The sequence below is a fragment of the Drosophila yakuba genome, chromosome 3R, assembly GCF_016746365.2.
Source record: "Drosophila yakuba strain Tai18E2 chromosome 3R, Prin_Dyak_Tai18E2_2.1, whole genome shotgun sequence".
Classification (NCBI taxonomy): domain Eukaryota; kingdom Metazoa; phylum Arthropoda; class Insecta; order Diptera; family Drosophilidae; genus Drosophila; species Drosophila yakuba.
The window spans coordinates 21,891,086-21,909,008 of NC_052530.2; the positions used below are offsets into that span (position 1 = coordinate 21,891,086).

The 17,923-nt window shown below is 44.4% G+C and overlaps 2 protein-coding genes and 1 long non-coding RNA gene across 3 annotated transcripts; 1 reads left to right on the forward strand and 2 right to left on the reverse strand.

Annotated features, from left to right (window-relative positions):
* Positions 1-1,655: 1,655 nt before the first annotated feature.
* On the reverse strand, positions 1,656-10,679 carry LOC6537881 (ankyrin repeat and SAM domain-containing protein 1A). Its single transcript, XM_002098386.4, has 12 exons — positions 10,248-10,679; positions 7,402-8,293; positions 6,725-7,043; positions 6,214-6,665; positions 5,935-6,157; positions 4,838-5,843; positions 4,546-4,757; positions 4,183-4,473; positions 3,951-4,113; positions 3,714-3,875; positions 3,518-3,649; positions 1,656-3,462 (listed from the first exon to the last, which is right to left on the reverse strand). The coding sequence occupies exons 2-12, from the start codon at positions 8,279-8,281 to the stop codon at positions 3,319-3,321; spliced, it is 3,984 nt and encodes a 1,327-aa protein (XP_002098422.2). The 5' UTR covers positions 8,282-8,293; positions 10,248-10,679; the 3' UTR covers positions 1,656-3,318.
* A 3,521-nt stretch (positions 10,680-14,200) lies between these two features.
* Positions 14,201-14,751, reverse strand: LOC6537882 (tissue factor pathway inhibitor). Its single transcript, XM_002098387.3, has 2 exons — positions 14,587-14,751; positions 14,201-14,534 (listed from the first exon to the last, which is right to left on the reverse strand). Exons 1-2 carry the CDS (start codon positions 14,744-14,746, stop codon positions 14,275-14,277), a joined length of 420 nt encoding a protein of 139 aa, XP_002098423.2. The 5' UTR covers positions 14,747-14,751; the 3' UTR covers positions 14,201-14,274.
* A 72-nt stretch (positions 14,752-14,823) lies between these two features.
* On the forward strand, positions 14,824-16,818 carry LOC120321918. Its single transcript, XR_005561654.1, has 2 exons — positions 14,824-14,974; positions 16,532-16,818. It is a non-coding gene; the product is annotated as an uncharacterized LOC120321918 (long non-coding RNA).
* The last annotated feature ends 1,105 nt before the right edge of the window (positions 16,819-17,923 follow it).

A 17,923-nucleotide genomic window follows, 5' to 3' on the forward strand; every position in this document is an offset into this window, starting at 1 on the left:
CACGTTTTGTTGGCGTCTGGCGGTTTTTTTGGTACAACTCGTAGCCGGCGCTCATGAACAACTGGAGGGCCAAAACAAGCAGTGGAAAGCTTCTCACCAGCTCGTCGCGCACTTCCACATCCACTTCCATGTATGTATATAGTTAATACCCCCTGGTAAAAAAACAAAAAAAAACAAACACATACTCCCCCACAGGGGCGGAACTTGAGATTGTCAAGGGCTGGGCAAATATTCGTTGCTTGCTGGCATTTGGACCAGGCCAACAGCATTGGCAGTAGAGCAATGAAAGCTCTCGCCGGTAAAGTTTGCTCGCCAGATGCTTTTTATTTTATTTTTTTTTTCGTTTTCTGTTGTTCATTTCTCTGGGCTTTATTGTGCGCCGTTAGAGGCATAAATCACCGGATGAGAGGCCAAAATGTGCAAGTTTACAGGTTGGGGGACTCGCCGCTCGTACGCAAAAAGCACATTACGGCCAGAATGGCAATCGCAATTGGCCAATAGCGAAATCAAAGAATAAAGTCACGCAATTTCAATTACAAATAAACGCACAGACGGTGAAATGGCCATTGATAGGGGGGGGACTTTTGGCATCCCGATGCTGGCAAATACACACACATATCCATGGCAATGGCTATAGTAATTGTAATAATAATAATAAAAATAATAATGAAATTGTGATAAGCTGCGCGCCACAAATTGCACGCGAGTGAAACGCAGAGACAATAATTTAAGCCGTTGGCTCAAGATGAGGCATCAAATGCAGCCGACCAGCGATGCACACGTGACACGACTGGGAACAGAAAGATAATGAACACTATATATATATATTTCTTTAATAGCAAAAATATTTATAACAATTAAAAAAAAATTACTCAAATAATATTGTTCAAAAGTGGTAGATGTTACATTAATATATGGTTTGGAAAACTAATAACTTTTCAAATAAAATTGGAAGCCCTAACTTTTATGAATTAACAAAGTAGTAATCAAATTTAAGGCAGTTGAGTTGAGTACCTCTCCAATTAGCATGGAAATTAATAACACATTAAGATTTAATCAAAAGTGCATAGCCATGCTTAATATTTAATCGCCTACAGATTTTATGCGCGAAATCATTTTGAAAAGATTTTTATCTCAAATGGTAAAAGGTCTTAAATATTCGTGGCTCATAATGTTCGTATAGTCGCATACACGACTTGCCTCTTTGGCAGACAAAATGTGAAGCTCACGTTCAAGACGGCGATGCGACGTCATTCTGGCTGGCTTGAATCTTCGCCTCGATTGGATGGCCAACAACATTAGGCCCGAACTGCGCTGCGTTGTTGGCCAGAGCCAATTAATATTCGCATGATCAAATGGTTAACGCATTTAGCCGGAGAAAAAACCAACAGGGCAACGCGCCGCTTCGCAAACCGGCTCACATTAAATTCGCATTTACGCGTTTGCCTTTGTGTAACTGATCGAGGTTTTCCCCTTGATTTTCCTCCTGATTTTCCCCTTGATTTTCCCACTAGCAATTCTTGTCTTCTTTCTGGCTCCGAGGATCTCGTGGCCTGTGGGAAAGTGGGCCTTAATTGACATCACGAGGCGTTTAAATTGCCGCCTGACCCCGCCAACAAAAAAAAAAAGAGTTAAAGAGTTAAACAACTTGTGGCCTCAGTTAATTATGTATTTATTTAGTATTTTTCCGTCATTTTCAGTTTTTGCTCATTCTTTTGCTGCGGATAAACACTTAAAAATTTTGAATTTGCTTTGTCACAACTTTGCAATCTGCATGCCGTATATATGTGGGTTTTTCTTTTGTTGTTTTATTAAATTTCTTTAGTTATGGGCTAGGCTGGTTGAGTACGACTTTTGTATATATAGTTTAATAAAATTGATTTATTTACCGTGTGCGCGTGTCTATGGCATAACAAACTGCTGCCCAGAGAAAGTTGGATTAAGATGAGTTTTTATTTTTATTTGTAATAATCTTCGATTTTGTATTGAGTAGGTAGGTACTTAATGGAATCTCTTGTACCACAAGCAGGCTAACATTTAAAGCGTTCGCATACATCGATAGAAAAGGGTCGAGCAAAACGCCTCGTTTAGTTCTAAATCCAAAGTCATAGATAAATCATGTCAAAATGATAGCGATAACAACGAGGCCTGGCCTCAAACAAAAAAACACATTTTACAATCGAATAAATGCATATACACGTGTGGTTTGATTAATGCTTACATAACAACTAAGGGACTAGTTAAAAGTTATTTTTAAAATTCGTAAAATATTCTCAAAAGCATATTTCAAATGCGGCTGACTCGTCGTCACATCGATGCAGTCAATACATTTCTACCATTTTGTAAGCAATTTGCTGCTTATAACTTGATGCGTTGTCTGTCCTTTGATTTGATTCAATTCGATTCGCTTACATATTCAATTAAAAATTATATAACAACACGCATACATATTCAATATTAGAGTTAGTCGTATGTATATATATATGTATAATATATGGTAAATGTGATTAGCCAATAGGTTATAGATCTTCATGAATGCGGGATATGATTTTGCATTGCTCTTTCTGTATCAATTTAATTCTTTGCCTTTAGCATTCAACATTAATAAAATTGTTTTAATAAGCCAATATATTTTAATTTCCTCGCTCGCACGCCAAACGTGATTTTCCTTTTCTTTAATATGTTAAAATTTGCTAAAACATTTTCATTTACTATTGTTTATCGTTTTCGTTTACCACATAAATGCAATATCTCAATATGTTTTTGGAATCGGGATGCAATTGTTACCCCTGCAAAATGTTCTAATGATGATTCTTCTTTGCAAAATGTTCTAATAATTAAGTCGATTGGAAAGGAAAGCTTTCTGTTAAACTTGGAATTGGTTGAAGCTCTAATAAAGTCTTCATTTTTGTATTTGGTGCATTTCTCTTAATTGGGAAAAAAATTGTGCCTTTTGTTGATTGTGAGTCTTTTTTGTTCGTTTCGTTTGTAGTTTGTTCTTTGTTCTTCTTTGGCCATTTGAATATTTAAATAATTAGAAAAAAAACCCCCCGTTTTCCCGCTTCCGTATAAAAGTCAAATGCGCAAGGACTACAAAACTACTAGTTGCCTTACAAAAATTCCCACTAACTACAACTTGAACAGTGCCCCATAGTTTGTGAGGCAAAATAGTTTGGCGCATAGGCTGCGACTTCGACTGTGACTGCGATTGCGACCGTGACTGTGACTGCGACTGAGACTGTGACTGAGACTGTGACCTGGCCTGAGTGCTGCCGTTGGTGTCGGCTGTGTTTGCTTTCCTGTGGCCAGGTCCTGGCTCTATTTCCCGCCACAATACTCGCCCTGCAGCATTCCATTGTCCAGGAGTAGTGCCGGCGTGGTCGAGATTCCATCGCGCAGTGCCAGTTGGTAGGCCACCTCGAAGGCCTGTCCCAGAGTCAGGATGATCTCGCTGGCCAGGTCCTACAACAGTTAAGTGTAAGGTTGTCTACCGCCTTCGGCTTAGATGTATACTCACAGTGCTTTCGACCAGGAAAACGTGGCAGTAGTGCAGATCCTGCTCCTTGGTTATGTACGCAAAGTGCCTCAAGTCCTCCGAGTCCTGGCACGCGCAATTGATGTTCTGAATCTCGTGCTCGCAAATGGTGCGCTGTGTAATATACCAACTTTACTAAGGACTTTTACAAATTACATAAATATTGCACATCACCCACCTTACTGCTCACGTCCTTGAACTCGACGCCACGGTGACAAATGGCCAGCGAGAGTGGTGAACCCGATTTGACTTCACCCTCAGCCGAAGTTTTCAGCTTTTGAATGGACTTCTTGGTGGACTCTGTGCCACGTAGTTCCTTCACAACCGTTGAGCCGAGGTACTGTCATGGCAAACGAACAGAAGAAGGTATAGTTTACTTTATCTATACTATATCTATAATAATTTGCAAACTTACTTGAACCTCGTAATTGATGTGCTCGTTGAGCAAAGTCTGCGCCGAGTGGCGCCATTCGGTGGTCCTAAGATTCGCCGGTAGACCCAGCAGTAGCTCCGATGGAGCCCGTATCTGCAGAGCGGCTGTCTTTCTAGCTGGCGGAGCCGGCGGTGGTGGTGCGGGTCTTGAGAGCATAGAAAACATCTGGATTAGCCAAAGAGGTGTTTTCCAATATCTAGTGAACATATCTTACCGACTCTTGCGATAGCCAGTGATGGAGTTGCGATGATGTACGGGATTGGCGGGTAACCGGGTTGGTGCCTCCCTGGCAGTGCCATTGCCATTCGTTGTCAGCTGATTGGTTTCATTGTTCTCGCCCAGCGGCGTCTTCTGCGACTTGGAGTCACTGTCGCGCATCTGGCGGATATAGGCTAGGGATTGCAGGATGCGTCTCCGGTGGCCCAGTTTGTTGATTTCCAGCACCGTTTGCAGTTCCACATCCCACACTCCGCACACACTCTCGATGGTGTTGTATAGATGCTTACTGCAAAGTTATTGTAAACAGGAAAAATCTTTGAAGTGGGGTGGTCATCAAGGTATTTATAGAGGTACCCACTTGAAAAACTCCAGGTACTCCGGCAGGGCAATGGTGTTGAGCCACTGCTGTAGGGTGGCCACACCCATTTGCTTGTTCTCCTGCTGCGTCTTCACTGGCACCTGTGGTTGGAACTCTGCCGGCGGTAGACTCTGCACGAAGCGGAGGAGTTTGGGGGCATCGCGTTCGGGAATGTGGAGTAGCGGAATATCGGGCTCCTCAAAGACATTGTGCTGGAAAGAGAAACCCCAAACAATTAGCTCAGTTAACAACAAAAGAAGTTAACAACGAAAGAAGTTTTTGAGGCACTTACCACAAACTTGTAGTTATCATAACCATTCTCGAACAGTATCCGCTCCAGATGAAGTAATCCTGCGGCGCGGAGACGTGTGGCCAATTCCCTTCGCTCGTTGGGCACCTCCATGTCCTCAAAGTCCAGTTCGATGTCATGGGTGGGCGTTATGCTGGTGTTCAGGATGCCGCTGCCAAAGTTCTCGATAATCTCAGAGATCTTCTTGCGCGCCTCTTCCGCATTGAAGGGACTGAGAAGATTGATGGAATTCCTTGCTGCCGAGTGACCACTTCCTGGTGATTTGGCTGGCGATTTACCTGGCGACTTGGCTGGTGATTTGTTTGAGGATTTGCTCGGAGATTTGGAAGGTGATCGTGGAGGTTTAATTACGACATCGCTGGAGGAATTCCCATTGGCCTCCAGCGGCTGATTGGTTGGTGTGGTTGGCGGTTTGGCGAACTTCTTTTCGGGAATCGCTGGCTTGGTGGGAATGGGAGGACGCACTCTGGGCAACGTTGGCTGCGGCTTGTTCTCCTCCTGGATTTTCAACTTCACCTCGGGCTGCTCTTTGAGCTGCTGCGAGGCGCCTTTCAGCAGACCGGCAAAGGGTACATCGCTGACAAACTCCTCCACATAGTCCGTGGAATGGGATAGACTGTGATCCGAGCACGAAATGCTGGAGCTCAGCGATCCGGACGATGGAGCCGGACAGCGTGGCACCACCGTAACCGTATCATCGTAATCATAGCCAGGCGTACTCAGTGTGGGCAGCAGTTTCGAAGGCGATGAGCCCGTTTCGATCATAAGTTGCTGGGCTGCCTGAAGCTGGAGCAGAGCGGATCTGCGCTTGTACTCCTGGCTGAGTGGCCTGATCCGCTCGTGGATGGTACGCTCCGCCTGGCTGGAGCTCGGCGGCGGATGATCCGGCGTGGGTGGCTGCTTGTAGTGGGTGGGGCTGCTGGGTATCTGCTGCTTGGCCTCGCAATTCTCGTCACCACCGTTGGATTTGGCTGCTCCATTTGCACCACTGAAATATTTGAAAATACTGCTTAAGTACCAGTTTCATACTAATAACCTAGAGCCACTTTAACTTAATAAAAATAATATTCTTTGCTCACCTGCTGTTCCGATTGCGTTTAAGTTTACGATTGGGATTATACGACTTGAGGGTAGCACTTTCGGCTGATTTGAGTAGCTCCTTGGACAGCTTGGTGGTCGAACTTCGAGGAGCTGGTATAGGTCGCTTCATGGAGTTGGTAGCCGGGGAATCGCCACTAGAATTGGGCACACTCGTCTCGCTATTCAGTTCCGAGCTGCTGCACTGACGATCCAACATGTCATCTGTAATAAATGGAGTTATTTGATGCAACCAACTTGAAATCCTCTCCAGAACTCACTGCTCGAACTCAGGCTCATTCCGCCGGCGATGGCGGATCTTGTGCTCTGCCTGGCACTTGCATAAAGGCGATCGTTCCGTTGGCGCTCCCTCAATTGAGTCTCATCGAAACTCATGCCGCCCACACTGCCATGGCTCTGATGGGAGTAGGGACTTTCGCTGGCCGGCTGGCGACGCACCTGGTTTTGGCCATGGCCATGACCATGACTCTGACTTTGGCTCTGACTGGATGGTGAGCTGTAGCTAAACTGCTGGCCCGGCCCGGCGTGAGTTGGCGAAACGGAGAGGTTGCGCCTCGGTGGCTTCTTGGGTGGACCAGCCGGTGCAAAGGTGCTCATATGCATGGGTTGGCCCAGGCCACCAGTGGAGCAGCGGGATCGGGGCGAAACCGAGGCCGGCTCAAAGCTGCTCAGCGATGAGGAGGGACTCACACTGTAGCCACCACCCATTTCACTAAGAAATGCATTTAAATATATATAGTAATTTGTTGAAGATAGATGCGTTATACTTACTTCTGACTATGCAGTGGGGAGTGTGCGTTGAGATCCTGGTAGAAACGATCCTCCGGCTGGAGGGCACTGTCCAAGGACTTGCCTCCGTTGTAGGGTCCACCGTTTCCGGCACTCAGTCGCTGTTTAGTGTATCCGGATTGCTGCATGGAGTGCGAATGATTCAGCAAGTGATTGTTCGAGTTGAAATGGTAGTGATTGCTAAGTGGTGGCTGTTGTTGCGAATGGTGTTTGCTTTGGCCACGTCCGGAATTCGGTGGTCCTGAGTGCTGTCTGTAGATCACCTCGTCGCCCTCATCGGTATCCATTTGGTTACGGAAGTCTGTTGGAAAAGCAACAGAAATATTAGTTAATAAAGACATTACAGAATATATTAAAAACTATGAGAATAAATGTATTGAAGTTTTAAATGTATTTTAAGAATATTCGTTTAACTATATATAATGTGAGTAAAGGGTATACATGCATACTTATGTGATTACTTAAGAGTTAATCAGACTTCCAACGAAACAATAAACAACAAAAGACCTGTTGTTATATGCATTTCATTATCTGCATTACGTAGGTATAAATTAGGTCAACTTTGCGTGCATATTACTTTTGCTTGATACACAGTATTAATGCACTTCTTTTAAATGAAAACGAAGGCAAACGAGTGTAAGTAAATTACGCATACGTACTGTTGATCACAGCCACAATGTGTTTGGTGACATGCGGGGGAAATTCGCGCAGAATGTCCAGAGCCGTGCGTCCCTCATTATCTGTGGCATTCAAATTGATGCCAGCTTTCAGCAGTGTCCTCACAACATTCTCCTTGCCACACAGAGCTGCTTCATGCAGAGCAGTTCCCGATGGAGTTAGCAGATTGACACTAACTCCGGCAGACAATAGGACCTCCACCACGCTTTTGTGCCCATTGCGACTGGCCAGATGCAGACAGGTGTGCGGAAAGATCGCTCTACTGGGCGATGCTGGCGAGGATGGTGATGGTGTGCCCCGTTCCAAGGTTTCGGTGCCCAGATGTGCTATCAATTCCGGATGGGCACGTATAAGCATTTGAACCGCCTGCAGTCGGCCATATTGTGCGGCCAAATCCAGTGGGGTTTCACCGCGGGAATTGCGCATATTGGGATCCGCATCGTGATGCAGCAGCAGGGCCAGTGCTCCCGTGTGACCATGTTGCGCGGCACAATGCAGTGGCGTCTCCTGCTCTATTGTCTGCAAATTGGCACTGGCTGGTCGATATGGATGCGTCAGCAGGAGCCGCACAATCTCCGTTTCTCCAGCCCAGGCGGCCAAGTGGAGTGGCGATGATCCCCGGGAGTCCGGCAAATTGGGCGAGGCCTCGTGCGCCAGCAGCAGACGCACTATATCCTCATGGCCATTCAGGCAGGCATGATGCAGGGCGGAGTAGCCACCACTGTCCTGGACATTCACCCCGGTGCCACGACGCAAACTGGCCAGCGGTCCGGCCCTTTTCGCCTTCTGGGTGAGCACCTTCTCGATGTGCGAGATGTTGCCATTGCGCGCCGCCTCCAGGAACTCCTGATCCTTGCCCATTGTCGTAGGAGGCTGAAATAGCAAACATCACTTTATAATTATATATTTTATAAGAGTTCAAATACGATATGCTTTAATGATAAAACCACCAACAAGAACGCACACCCTTTTAAGTTGTACGACAATGTTTTCTTCCTGTGTGCTAATGGCTTTCCATTAATGGACTTCCCTGCATTTATAATCGCTAAAAGACAAGACCTAACCTTTTGGTAGAGGGGGTTTGTCTGTCCTGCCTGTCCTGAGTTGATTTGCTGCAAATGAATTATGACTGTCAAGTGTGCTTCATTAAAACGCCTTCGGCTTTTGTGGCTTCGCAGGCCTTTGCGGGTCGCCTTTTCTCCTCTTAGCCCTAATGACTTTTAGCCCAGTCTTTCCATTTAAGCCGACCACCCAGCCACCCAACCGCCCATTCACGCGCAGCTCTCAATCGACAGAGGGGTTGCCATTAAAAAAATTGCACAATAAGGTTGAGGAGGATGGTGGGTGGTCTGGTGGAGGGATTGGAAGTCAGTGGGTGTCGAGTGGAGCTTTGCTCCTGATGAAGTGCTTCTCACGCGCTGGAATATCTTCGAGTATCTTTGATATGTACGTGACACATTCCACATTGCATCTGCGAGATGCAGATAAAGTAATGTCTGCTCACAATGTGACGGTGGAAGCATAATAAGTGGAGTTCCATAAATTCTTCGTAGTAAAGTAAATTCCAAGCCATTACTCATTTAATAATTCTTGCCAACTTTTATGCAACACTTGAAATATCACCTCGTGTAAAGCTGAAGCTTGTAAATAATAAATAATAAATCGCAGTAAACAATATGATTATTTAGTCATCATTCAAGTGTTTTCTAATTATAGCCAGATCCGTTGTCACGTCAGTATACAAAAGTTTACACTTTTTGCAGCTTGTGAAATGTGATATACAGATATGAATCAGGCACTTGTTGATTGAACAATTGACTGGGCATAAATTGTGCGCAGAATAACTCAATATTATGCCCATAGTGCCGACTTTAAGAACTCCATCGCCATATAACGCGATAGAGCACGTTGAAAGCGCCTAAAAGCGCGCTGCATTCCACTTTCAAATGCCTCAATGAGATAAATACACGACGGCAACAGATAATCACCTGCTTACACACACTCCCACGAACAGCGGTTTCACACACACTCACACACACACCACATGCCGTTTATCATACTACTACATACTATGAAAATGGAATTCAACAAAAGGTAGGTTAGGCACATCCTTGGGGCTGGTGGAAAGGGTCCTGGCGCGCAGAGTTAACGCGAGAGCGTGCGAGAAAGTTTACGAGAGAGTTGCAAGGAGTGCGCCTGCTCTGCCGCGCCCACCACCAACTACACCCGCACCCCCGCATCCCCGCCCCCGAATGTCCTTAGCGCCCCCCAGAGTCCTTATCCAAGCCCCCCCAAACAGCCTGCCACCCCCCTGCAACCCCCACAAGCTATTCATAATTTTTCGCTTGCAAAACTCTGAGGCGTGTCAGCAGCAAGGATAATACTGGGAGGGGGTGGGGGGTTTATTACTGGGTATGCGTTTAGGCCAGGCCCAAAACGAAAAGCAAACGGAAATTGAGGCGCATTATAAACGGCTTGACACCAGCCAACCAGACGGAACCACAACAAAACAGAAGGCAACATTGCCAATTGGCAGCAGAGATTGTGGGATTGTGCAGTTCCTTTGGCCATAATTGGGTCAAAGGATGTTGACCCTAGGCAAAAGTTGGCCCAAAGCCCAGCGCACATTTGCTCTGCCACTGATAGAAAAAACCATTGGCAGTCTGGCAAAACACACTTCCCTTTTCTTTTAGTTTAGGAAAGGTATTTAAATATATGCATTGCCATTTTTGGGTTACAAGCATTTCGTAGTTCGCATTTCACTTGGTGCACCCAAAAGGCGTGTACTTCCCCGCACACATATATACACACACATTTTCGCTTTTACCTTTTCGCTTAGTTTATACGGGATGTAGTTGCTGGCAGACTCAAGTCAATATATGTATGTACATATATATATGTATATAGCACTTCCGTTTGGTGGGCGGACTTTCTTCGTTGATTGAATAAAACTCATTTGATTCCGCTGCGATTTATGTACATGAACACTCGCCGACTCGCACATCTTCTTCTCGAGCACATTTTTTTCTTTCGTCTATGCGCTATATATCTTCTCGACTCGTCGCGTCTCGTCTCCGATTTTTGTGATTCCCAATTCCGATTGCGATTGCGATTCCGATTCCGAATCCGAATCTGAATTTTTTCTCAGCTCCGCCCGTCAGCGACTCTCGCATGCGACTGACTGTGACTGTGAATCTGAAACTGAGTTCGAGGCCCCGGGGTCTGCGTTAGTTCCGTAAAATAATTTTCAGATACCACTTGGCACTTGCCACTTGGAACTGCGAGCTGCGGAGCTGTGAACTCTCTCTCCGCCGTGCGCCGTGCACTTTGCTCTTGTGCAGCACACAGTGGTATCGCCGTATCACAGTATCACAGTATACGACGAAAGTTTTCGACGTTTTTACTCTGTGTTTATGAGCAAGCTGGCTGGGGCGCAACATACAATACAATTTCAGCGCTTTCACTTGATTGTTTTGGCCACTCCACACAATGCGGGCGAATGAGCGGAGAAAATTCGCTGAGCATTCGAATAGAATGTGAGTATTGAGTCCATTCAAAGGGCACAAATTTCTCTCCATCTAAGAGAGAGAGAGTAAATACCCATTTGTTTGTTGTTTATCGGGGGCGAAGATGGTACGCTTTTGTTTACGTATTTACGTATTTTCATGTGCGAAATGGATGAGACGGATGAGAGTCTATGATATCTGTGCACGGATATATTTGTTGGCAGAGAGAAAGAGCAGCAGTGGGTATTATAAATAGTTGCAAGCACTGGGGCGGGGAATGCAGCCTTCTAGAAGGGAACACGCCTTTAAATAAATACAAGTGTTGTGTCTTCGAAATGCAGCGGATTGAGTTACCGATCGACTCGATCAGCTGATTAATGATCTGTGCAAGGAATGCAGCCGACAAATGGGCTCATGGATCTGGTTTATATCTTTGGCAGATCTTGGGGCGCCGCAATTAGAAGTATTTAACCATGTGTAAACAGAAGCGATTAGATAGAGCTATCTTGAAGAACGAACTAGAAAACTTAAACAAACATTTATCTATTTTAAGTTATAAGGTAGCTAATTATTTACTTAAATAGTCACGAGTGTGGTTTAAGTAAATGTATCTTAATAAAAGTCAAGATTCTTATGATCGTTAAATTAATGATATATGCTAAGTTTTTGCCTTCGTGCTGAAAGGCTTATTTCAATACAATATTACCTGTTTTAATAAATTTTCTATAATTGCACAAACAAGTCAGTCAATGTTTTAGTTTTAGTGTGTTTTCCTTTTGATCATTATTATTTTATTTGCATAGCAATTCGTAGTTTGCATAATTTAATGAGCAAATAAACTATTTAATTGGCCGACCCACTGCAATTTGAACACTTTCCTCCACGGAAATGTGACCAGTTCCCACAGTAACTGGCTCATATTTCGCAGTCGCCACAAAGTTCCCAAACTCAACCGAATACAAAATTTCTCACGTAGTCGTTTCCCGGCAGAGAATAAACACGATTGTAACTACTCATGTAGTAAACAAAATATGAGTAACTTAACTTTCTGTGGAACCCCGTTTTCTCTGGAGCCCTTCAGCCCATCATCATCACTGGCTGTTGTTACTGAGCTTTCGCTGGCATTTCTCTGGCATTTCGCTCGCTCTCCGAATATTACGCATGCGCCCTGTTGAGCTTTCTTATCACACCTTTGTTGTGGTTCAAAGCTTCGGCTTGTGTTTGGTTGACCAAAGCTTTGCCTATCAGCTGTTTTGATAAGAGCAGTTAACACCTTGTTGCCGTGATTGATAATGATGCAGTGCAGTAAAGTAAACTGCATTTGTGGCAGTCTTTTATTTTTAAGCAGACATAAGCGCTTCCAACTTCACTTCCACTTGTAATTCTCAGTTTTACGAGCAAACTTCTGGCAGTTCTTAGTTGAATCCCTTTTCCTATTATCGCTTTGAATAAGATACCTCATTAACCCCGCAGTTGACCGTTGCTCTGGAGATCGTTGTGCAATGTTGTGGGACATGAGTTATGGCTATATATGCAGCTAAATGTGGCTCGCCCCAACGTGCCAACGTGACTCACTTGGTCAGCCCCGAAAATAAAAAAAACCACAGCATTTTGTGGGCGGACACATGCGGCGAGTTGTTGTGGCATGCCACATTCGCACACTGGCAAACAAAACCAAGCCGCAAACAAATAAAATAGACAGTCGGCCAACACCTACGACGGCTGCAACGACCCACCGCATGAGTTTTCATACTCAATTGCCGCAAATGCCACAAATATGTGTAATTGACTTGAAAATGCGCCAAGCAAATCAATCCGCACACAGTCGCTCCGCCAACTTGCCCCTCGTTCCCCTCGTTCCCCTTGTTCCCCTCGTTTCCCAACCCGCAAATGGCCATTTGCGACCTCAAGTGCAGCGCGTGAACTCATTCTCATTCGCTGGCCAGCAGAGTGCGCCACGCTCCAAACAATTGGCACTGGGAAAAAATACTTTTAAATATATATTTTTTAACTATGTTCAACAAAGAAATGTTAAAGATATGTTGAAAGCATTGGTTTTAAAGTTTAACTAGTTAAGAACGAAGAAAAAGAGTGTTGAACGCAAAAAAATAATGTTTTATTAAACGCATAAAACTACTGGTTTCAATCCAATTAAACCTATTGCAATCCTTTCTGGTTAACTTATTCTTAATGCATTTTTATTGCAGTGTATGCCTCGGCTTAGGTCAGCTTGGCTGGCTTGCTGTGTGATTGATGAATGTTGCATATTTCGGACGCCGTTGGCTGCCACCATTGTGTGGCATTAATGAGACACCGGCCATTTGTTTTGCCATTTTTTAGCCATTGCCGTCTGACAATGAAACCGAACTTTGGTTGCCTTACAAATTGGAAACTTAACTGAACTGTTCTGTGCCCCTGATGTTGCATGTATATTAATGCCCCTCGTTGGCTGCGATCATTTCAATTGTGGCAATCGTAAAGTTTTATGGATATTGTAACACATCGACATCGTAGCAATTAGAGGCGCATTATGTGGGCTTTGAATAAGTTCGGATCTGGGGATTTAGTGTCTGCGATAGAAGAGTCGAGTGGTGCCAGGCTTTAGCGGAACTGTTTATTACCATAAATAATTGTCAACGCCAGCGGTGAAACGTCAACTGATATACTGTCATGCCCTGATCTCGGTTTTTTTTTGGCGTTCGGTGGGTTAGGTCTGTGTGTGCATTTGGCCCGGTATTCATTTCAGCTAACTGCACACTTGAAAGGCAGCAAGCCGCCAAACCGATGACTGCGATGACTACGCCGCACCCTGACGTCACTTTTGGGTGGGTGCAGCAGTGCAACAGTGCAGCAGTGCAACAGTGCGGCAGCAACAACTGGTGCAGCATCAACTGCAACAACTTATGACTACATGCTGCCCTGCATTGCTCATAATAAAGTCATTAGAATGTATTTTTTTTTAAAGGCGTTAATAGTTTAGTTCCGCTGCATTGAGTGCGCGACTTGCGGTCCCACAACTTCCGCATAGAACAAATTGGTTGGGAATTGGCCATGAGCCATGCACTTATGTATATGTATATAGCGCAGCGCTAATCGGGCATATCTTTCCTGGGGTGGGACCACAAAAAATGTAACAATTTATGAATGCACTTAGAGGCATAAATTGCTTAACTTTCATGAGACCGATGTGATTGGGATTATTTTAGTGTAAATTAATGATATGGCAAAAGGCAGGCTGCTCCCAAATAACTATGCAGAGTAAAACACATTGTGATTACTCATTTTTAGCTCAACATGTTTCTATTTGTTGCCAGATAAGTTCATCTGCAGATCGTTACAAATTAATAATTAATAATCGTCCGTATAACTTACTGGCATCGGTTCCGTGACCTCGTCGTCATCGGCATAATAGTCCGGTTCTGAGACGGTGTTCCTCGCCGGAACCACATAGCAAGTGTTTCGACATTGGCTATCAGTGGCAAAACGATTGGGATTTCCTCCGCAGCCGCTGTACACATACTCTGTGCATCTGTTGGTTATAATGCTGTAGCCATATACCCTGATATGATTTTTGCATGCGCCATAACTGGGTATGAACAAACATTTTTCTGCAGAAATCAATCATATTGTACCTGTGTGATTTCCAAAGAACTGCCTTACCTTGGCGTACCTTGTAGCTGCCAAACTTTGTTACATGTCGCACATCGAGGTCTCGCATTTTACCCTTTCCATGCACTTGGGTTGTGCAGAGAAATCCCCAGAGTAGCATAAAGTAGATGAGATTGGTCCACATGGCTGGGAACTTGCATCCTAAATGCATTTGCCTCATATCGCAAATTATTTCTATTCGCACCATCAGCGCATCCAATTCGATTTTCATGTCAAATTAAACGACTCATTCAATATTTCGCCAAGCGTAAAATGAGTCTGCTTAAATAGAAGAGTTACTTTTTACAAGTAAAAACATCCATGTAAGATATAAATTTAACAGCTTTCAGCAGTGATCTAATCCAAACTAATTAACCACTTGGGGCCATCAAAATGCCTTGTAAGTAATGAGTTATTTTCAGTGCATTTGGCTGTAGATGAGGCGCTTCTTCTGATTGGAAACTAATTTCGTTCTCACAGAACGTCAGCCCAAAATGATGACGCTGAACCGAGTTGAACCGATCCGAACTGATTGAAGTGCAGCTCAAATTGAAAGATTGAGTGCCCGGCCGTCCAGTCTGTTTGTGTCAGTCCGTCCACGTGTCCAACTGGGCTCCATGTGTCCAATGGTCCAACTATAGAGCTGGGATGGCAAAAGGGGCACTCAGCCAGCCAGTGTCAGTCAGTCAGTCTGGTGGCAGACAAAATGTTGCTAACGATGCTGCTGCTCCTGCTGCTGTTGCTGTTGATGCTGCTGACTTTGGGCCAAGTCGACTCTTTGGGCTATCTCGTGTCATTGTCGCACGACTCACGACGGTGATAAATAATCATCAGTCAGTCAGCGGTGCAGTCAAGTGCTCCATGGCTCCTGCTTTTCTTCCAGTTGGAAGTTGGAGCTCTCTAATTAAGCCTGGCTGCAATTGCACGTACTTGTAATTGCATAAAGGGTAACGGTATATGCTACAGGTTACCATATGCTATATGGTACAAGGGGTATATGGTATATGTATCCCTCAGATGAGAAGGCCGTGCCCATCGATTTGCGATTACTATATGTATGTGTACTTGCCCACTGGTTATTATCGCCATCGGTTGTGGACCTTGCTGTTTTTGGTTAGCTGCAAAGCGGCATCGACTGATAGCGCACAACTCTTGGCAATGACATTTCAATGCATTTATGATGTTTATCTTGCCGGGCAGAGACGTTGGGAGCAGTCCTAGTACCACAGATACCAATGCCAATTGTCAAGTAACATGGCCAGAAAGGGGAATCTAAACAGGCGGTGTGGGGTTAGAGCTCTCTTTCGCTGCACTGATTTAGATAAATTGCGCACGTTTTCTAAGGCAGGGTACCGGGTTTGGCAGAGTTCGTTGTTGTTATCAAAACAACTTCATCAACGACTCATTGATCTTGCGGTCAGGTTCATTTCGTATATTTTCCGTTGGCCAGCTTAATTGGCCAAAAAACGGTGATGGCCATTTGATAGAGGCAGACCCATAAGCAGTTTTTAATTAGGATCGACTGGGTTTTCGAGAGGCGAGCCCCTCTTTAACAAAGGATGCCGATGGAGCTGCCACAGCAGCAGCTGCATAAAAAAAAAAAATAAAGGTATAGAAATCCACATCCACGCTCATAACTCACTCAACTGGCTTTGATTTATTTGGGGCATGGCCGAATTAGCATACAATTAGAGCAAATGTGCGGCTGCTTATGCAATTTATGAAATATTTATGCCGGCCCAGGGATATTTTCCTAGGATTATGCAAATTGTTTGCGGCAACAATGTAACTATGGTTTTGGTTTTGCTTTTCGTTTCTTTGCATTAAAATTATCCATAAGCCAGTCTTTGATGGCCACAAAAAAAATATATATATGTATATGTAGTTTTCCTTTTGCGTTTTTTGTTTCCTTATTTTCTGCTATTTATCTATTATTATTGTGTTTTTTTTGGGAAAGTTTACTGCTACACAGCGGGCATTTTGGTGACCGTTAAATGCCATTAACCAGACGATGCCGCGGCATTGGCAGTGGCATTGTTGTTGACCGCTTGCCGCTTGCCGCAAGAAAATGAAGCAGGTGGGCAATTGTCAATTTTCCTGCTTGCTGGCCACCGAAGGATGGGGAGCGAGTGCGAGCGAGACGGCGGCAGCCCCAACAAAGAAAACAATCAATGCGGTGGAAAACTAAATATATATTCAGCAGGAATAACGAATAAAACATACCCTGGCTTCATTTGTTATAAATCCTTGGTATAAAAAGACACAACCAATCTTACACCTTTATCATTAGGGTTTCTTTTGTATTCATGTTATTCCCCATTCAGTTTACTCTTTTTATTTTAATAAATTAAGTAATAAAGACAAGATTTTTAGTATCATGAATACAGCTGTGCAGCAAATTGAAGCTTAGACCAGAGGTGCCCCTGCCACGCAATAGGGTATTTGACCAACTTGGTTTGTCTCATTTTTTTTTTGTATATTTTCCGCACAGTTTTTCCTTTTATCAGTTGCATATCGGTTGACGCAGACATAGTAAGTAGCTTTTGTTGCTGCATTTTCCTGTTGCTGCTGCTGGTGGCGCGGCAGCCGGCTGTGATTATTATGATTGTCCAGTGAAGCATGGAGGATGGCAACTTGGCTACGTTGTGGAGCTATAGAGCTATGGAGCTACAGAGCTTTGGAGCTATGGAGCTATGAAGCTATCGAGCTATGAAGCTATGTCGATGGGGTAGCCGGCTTTGGGGTATTGCCATGATTTATGGCCTTTTCCTAGAGAGCCAGCAAGCCAGCCAGCCATCTAGTCAGCCATTCAGCCAGCGAAGGAAAGAGCGAGAGATCTGATGCTTGGCGCTTGTTCTACTACGATCTGTTTGCTGGGAGATATATCTCTATATAGCTCGGCTCACATGTGTCCGAGATATGCTGGCCAATAATAATAATAATTTGCTTGATTTATGATTCGGTTTTGTGACACCAATTTGGCATGTGCCCCCCAGTCGAATGCGATGTCACCTCAGGGGATGCAGATTCATTGGCAACAAAATAAAAAAACAAAAAGAAAATGTTGGTCAAGAGCGGCTTTTCCTTTGTTCAAGCTGCAAGCAGCAACGGCACAGTTGGCTTATGAGATCTATGAGAAATTGGCCATACTTAAGCTGTCAGTGGTGTGATATCCCATCTGCGGCAATCTGGTTAATTATGGACAAATTCTTTCATTATAAACATGGTTAAAAAACGCACTTAAGTCGCTGCTTATCGTCAGCTTTCTATGTCAACATTTCACGGGCGGGGGAAAATCTCGAAAACGAGCAAAAAGCTGAGAAGCAAAACGCACATACATATGCCATAA

Coding starts and splice junctions, on each gene's coding strand:
- LOC6537882 (XM_002098387.3), bottom strand. CDS start 14,746: ATGCATTTAGGATGCAAGTTCCCAGCCATGTGGACCAATCTCATCTAC. Junction 14,535..14,586: donor CAGCTACAAGGTACGCCAAG/GTAAGGCAGTTC, acceptor TGATTTCTGCAG/AAAAATGTTTGTTCATACCC.
- LOC6537881 (XM_002098386.4), bottom strand. CDS start 8,281: ATGGGCAAGGATCAGGAGTTCCTGGAGGCGGCGCGCAATGGCAACATC. Junction 6,158..6,213: donor AATGAGCCTGAGTTCGAGCA/GTGAGTTCTGGA, acceptor CATTTATTACAG/ATGACATGTTGGATCGTCAG. Junction 4,114..4,182: donor ACTGGCTATCGCAAGAGTCG/GTAAGATATGTT, acceptor TATGCTCTCAAG/ACCCGCACCACCACCGCCGG.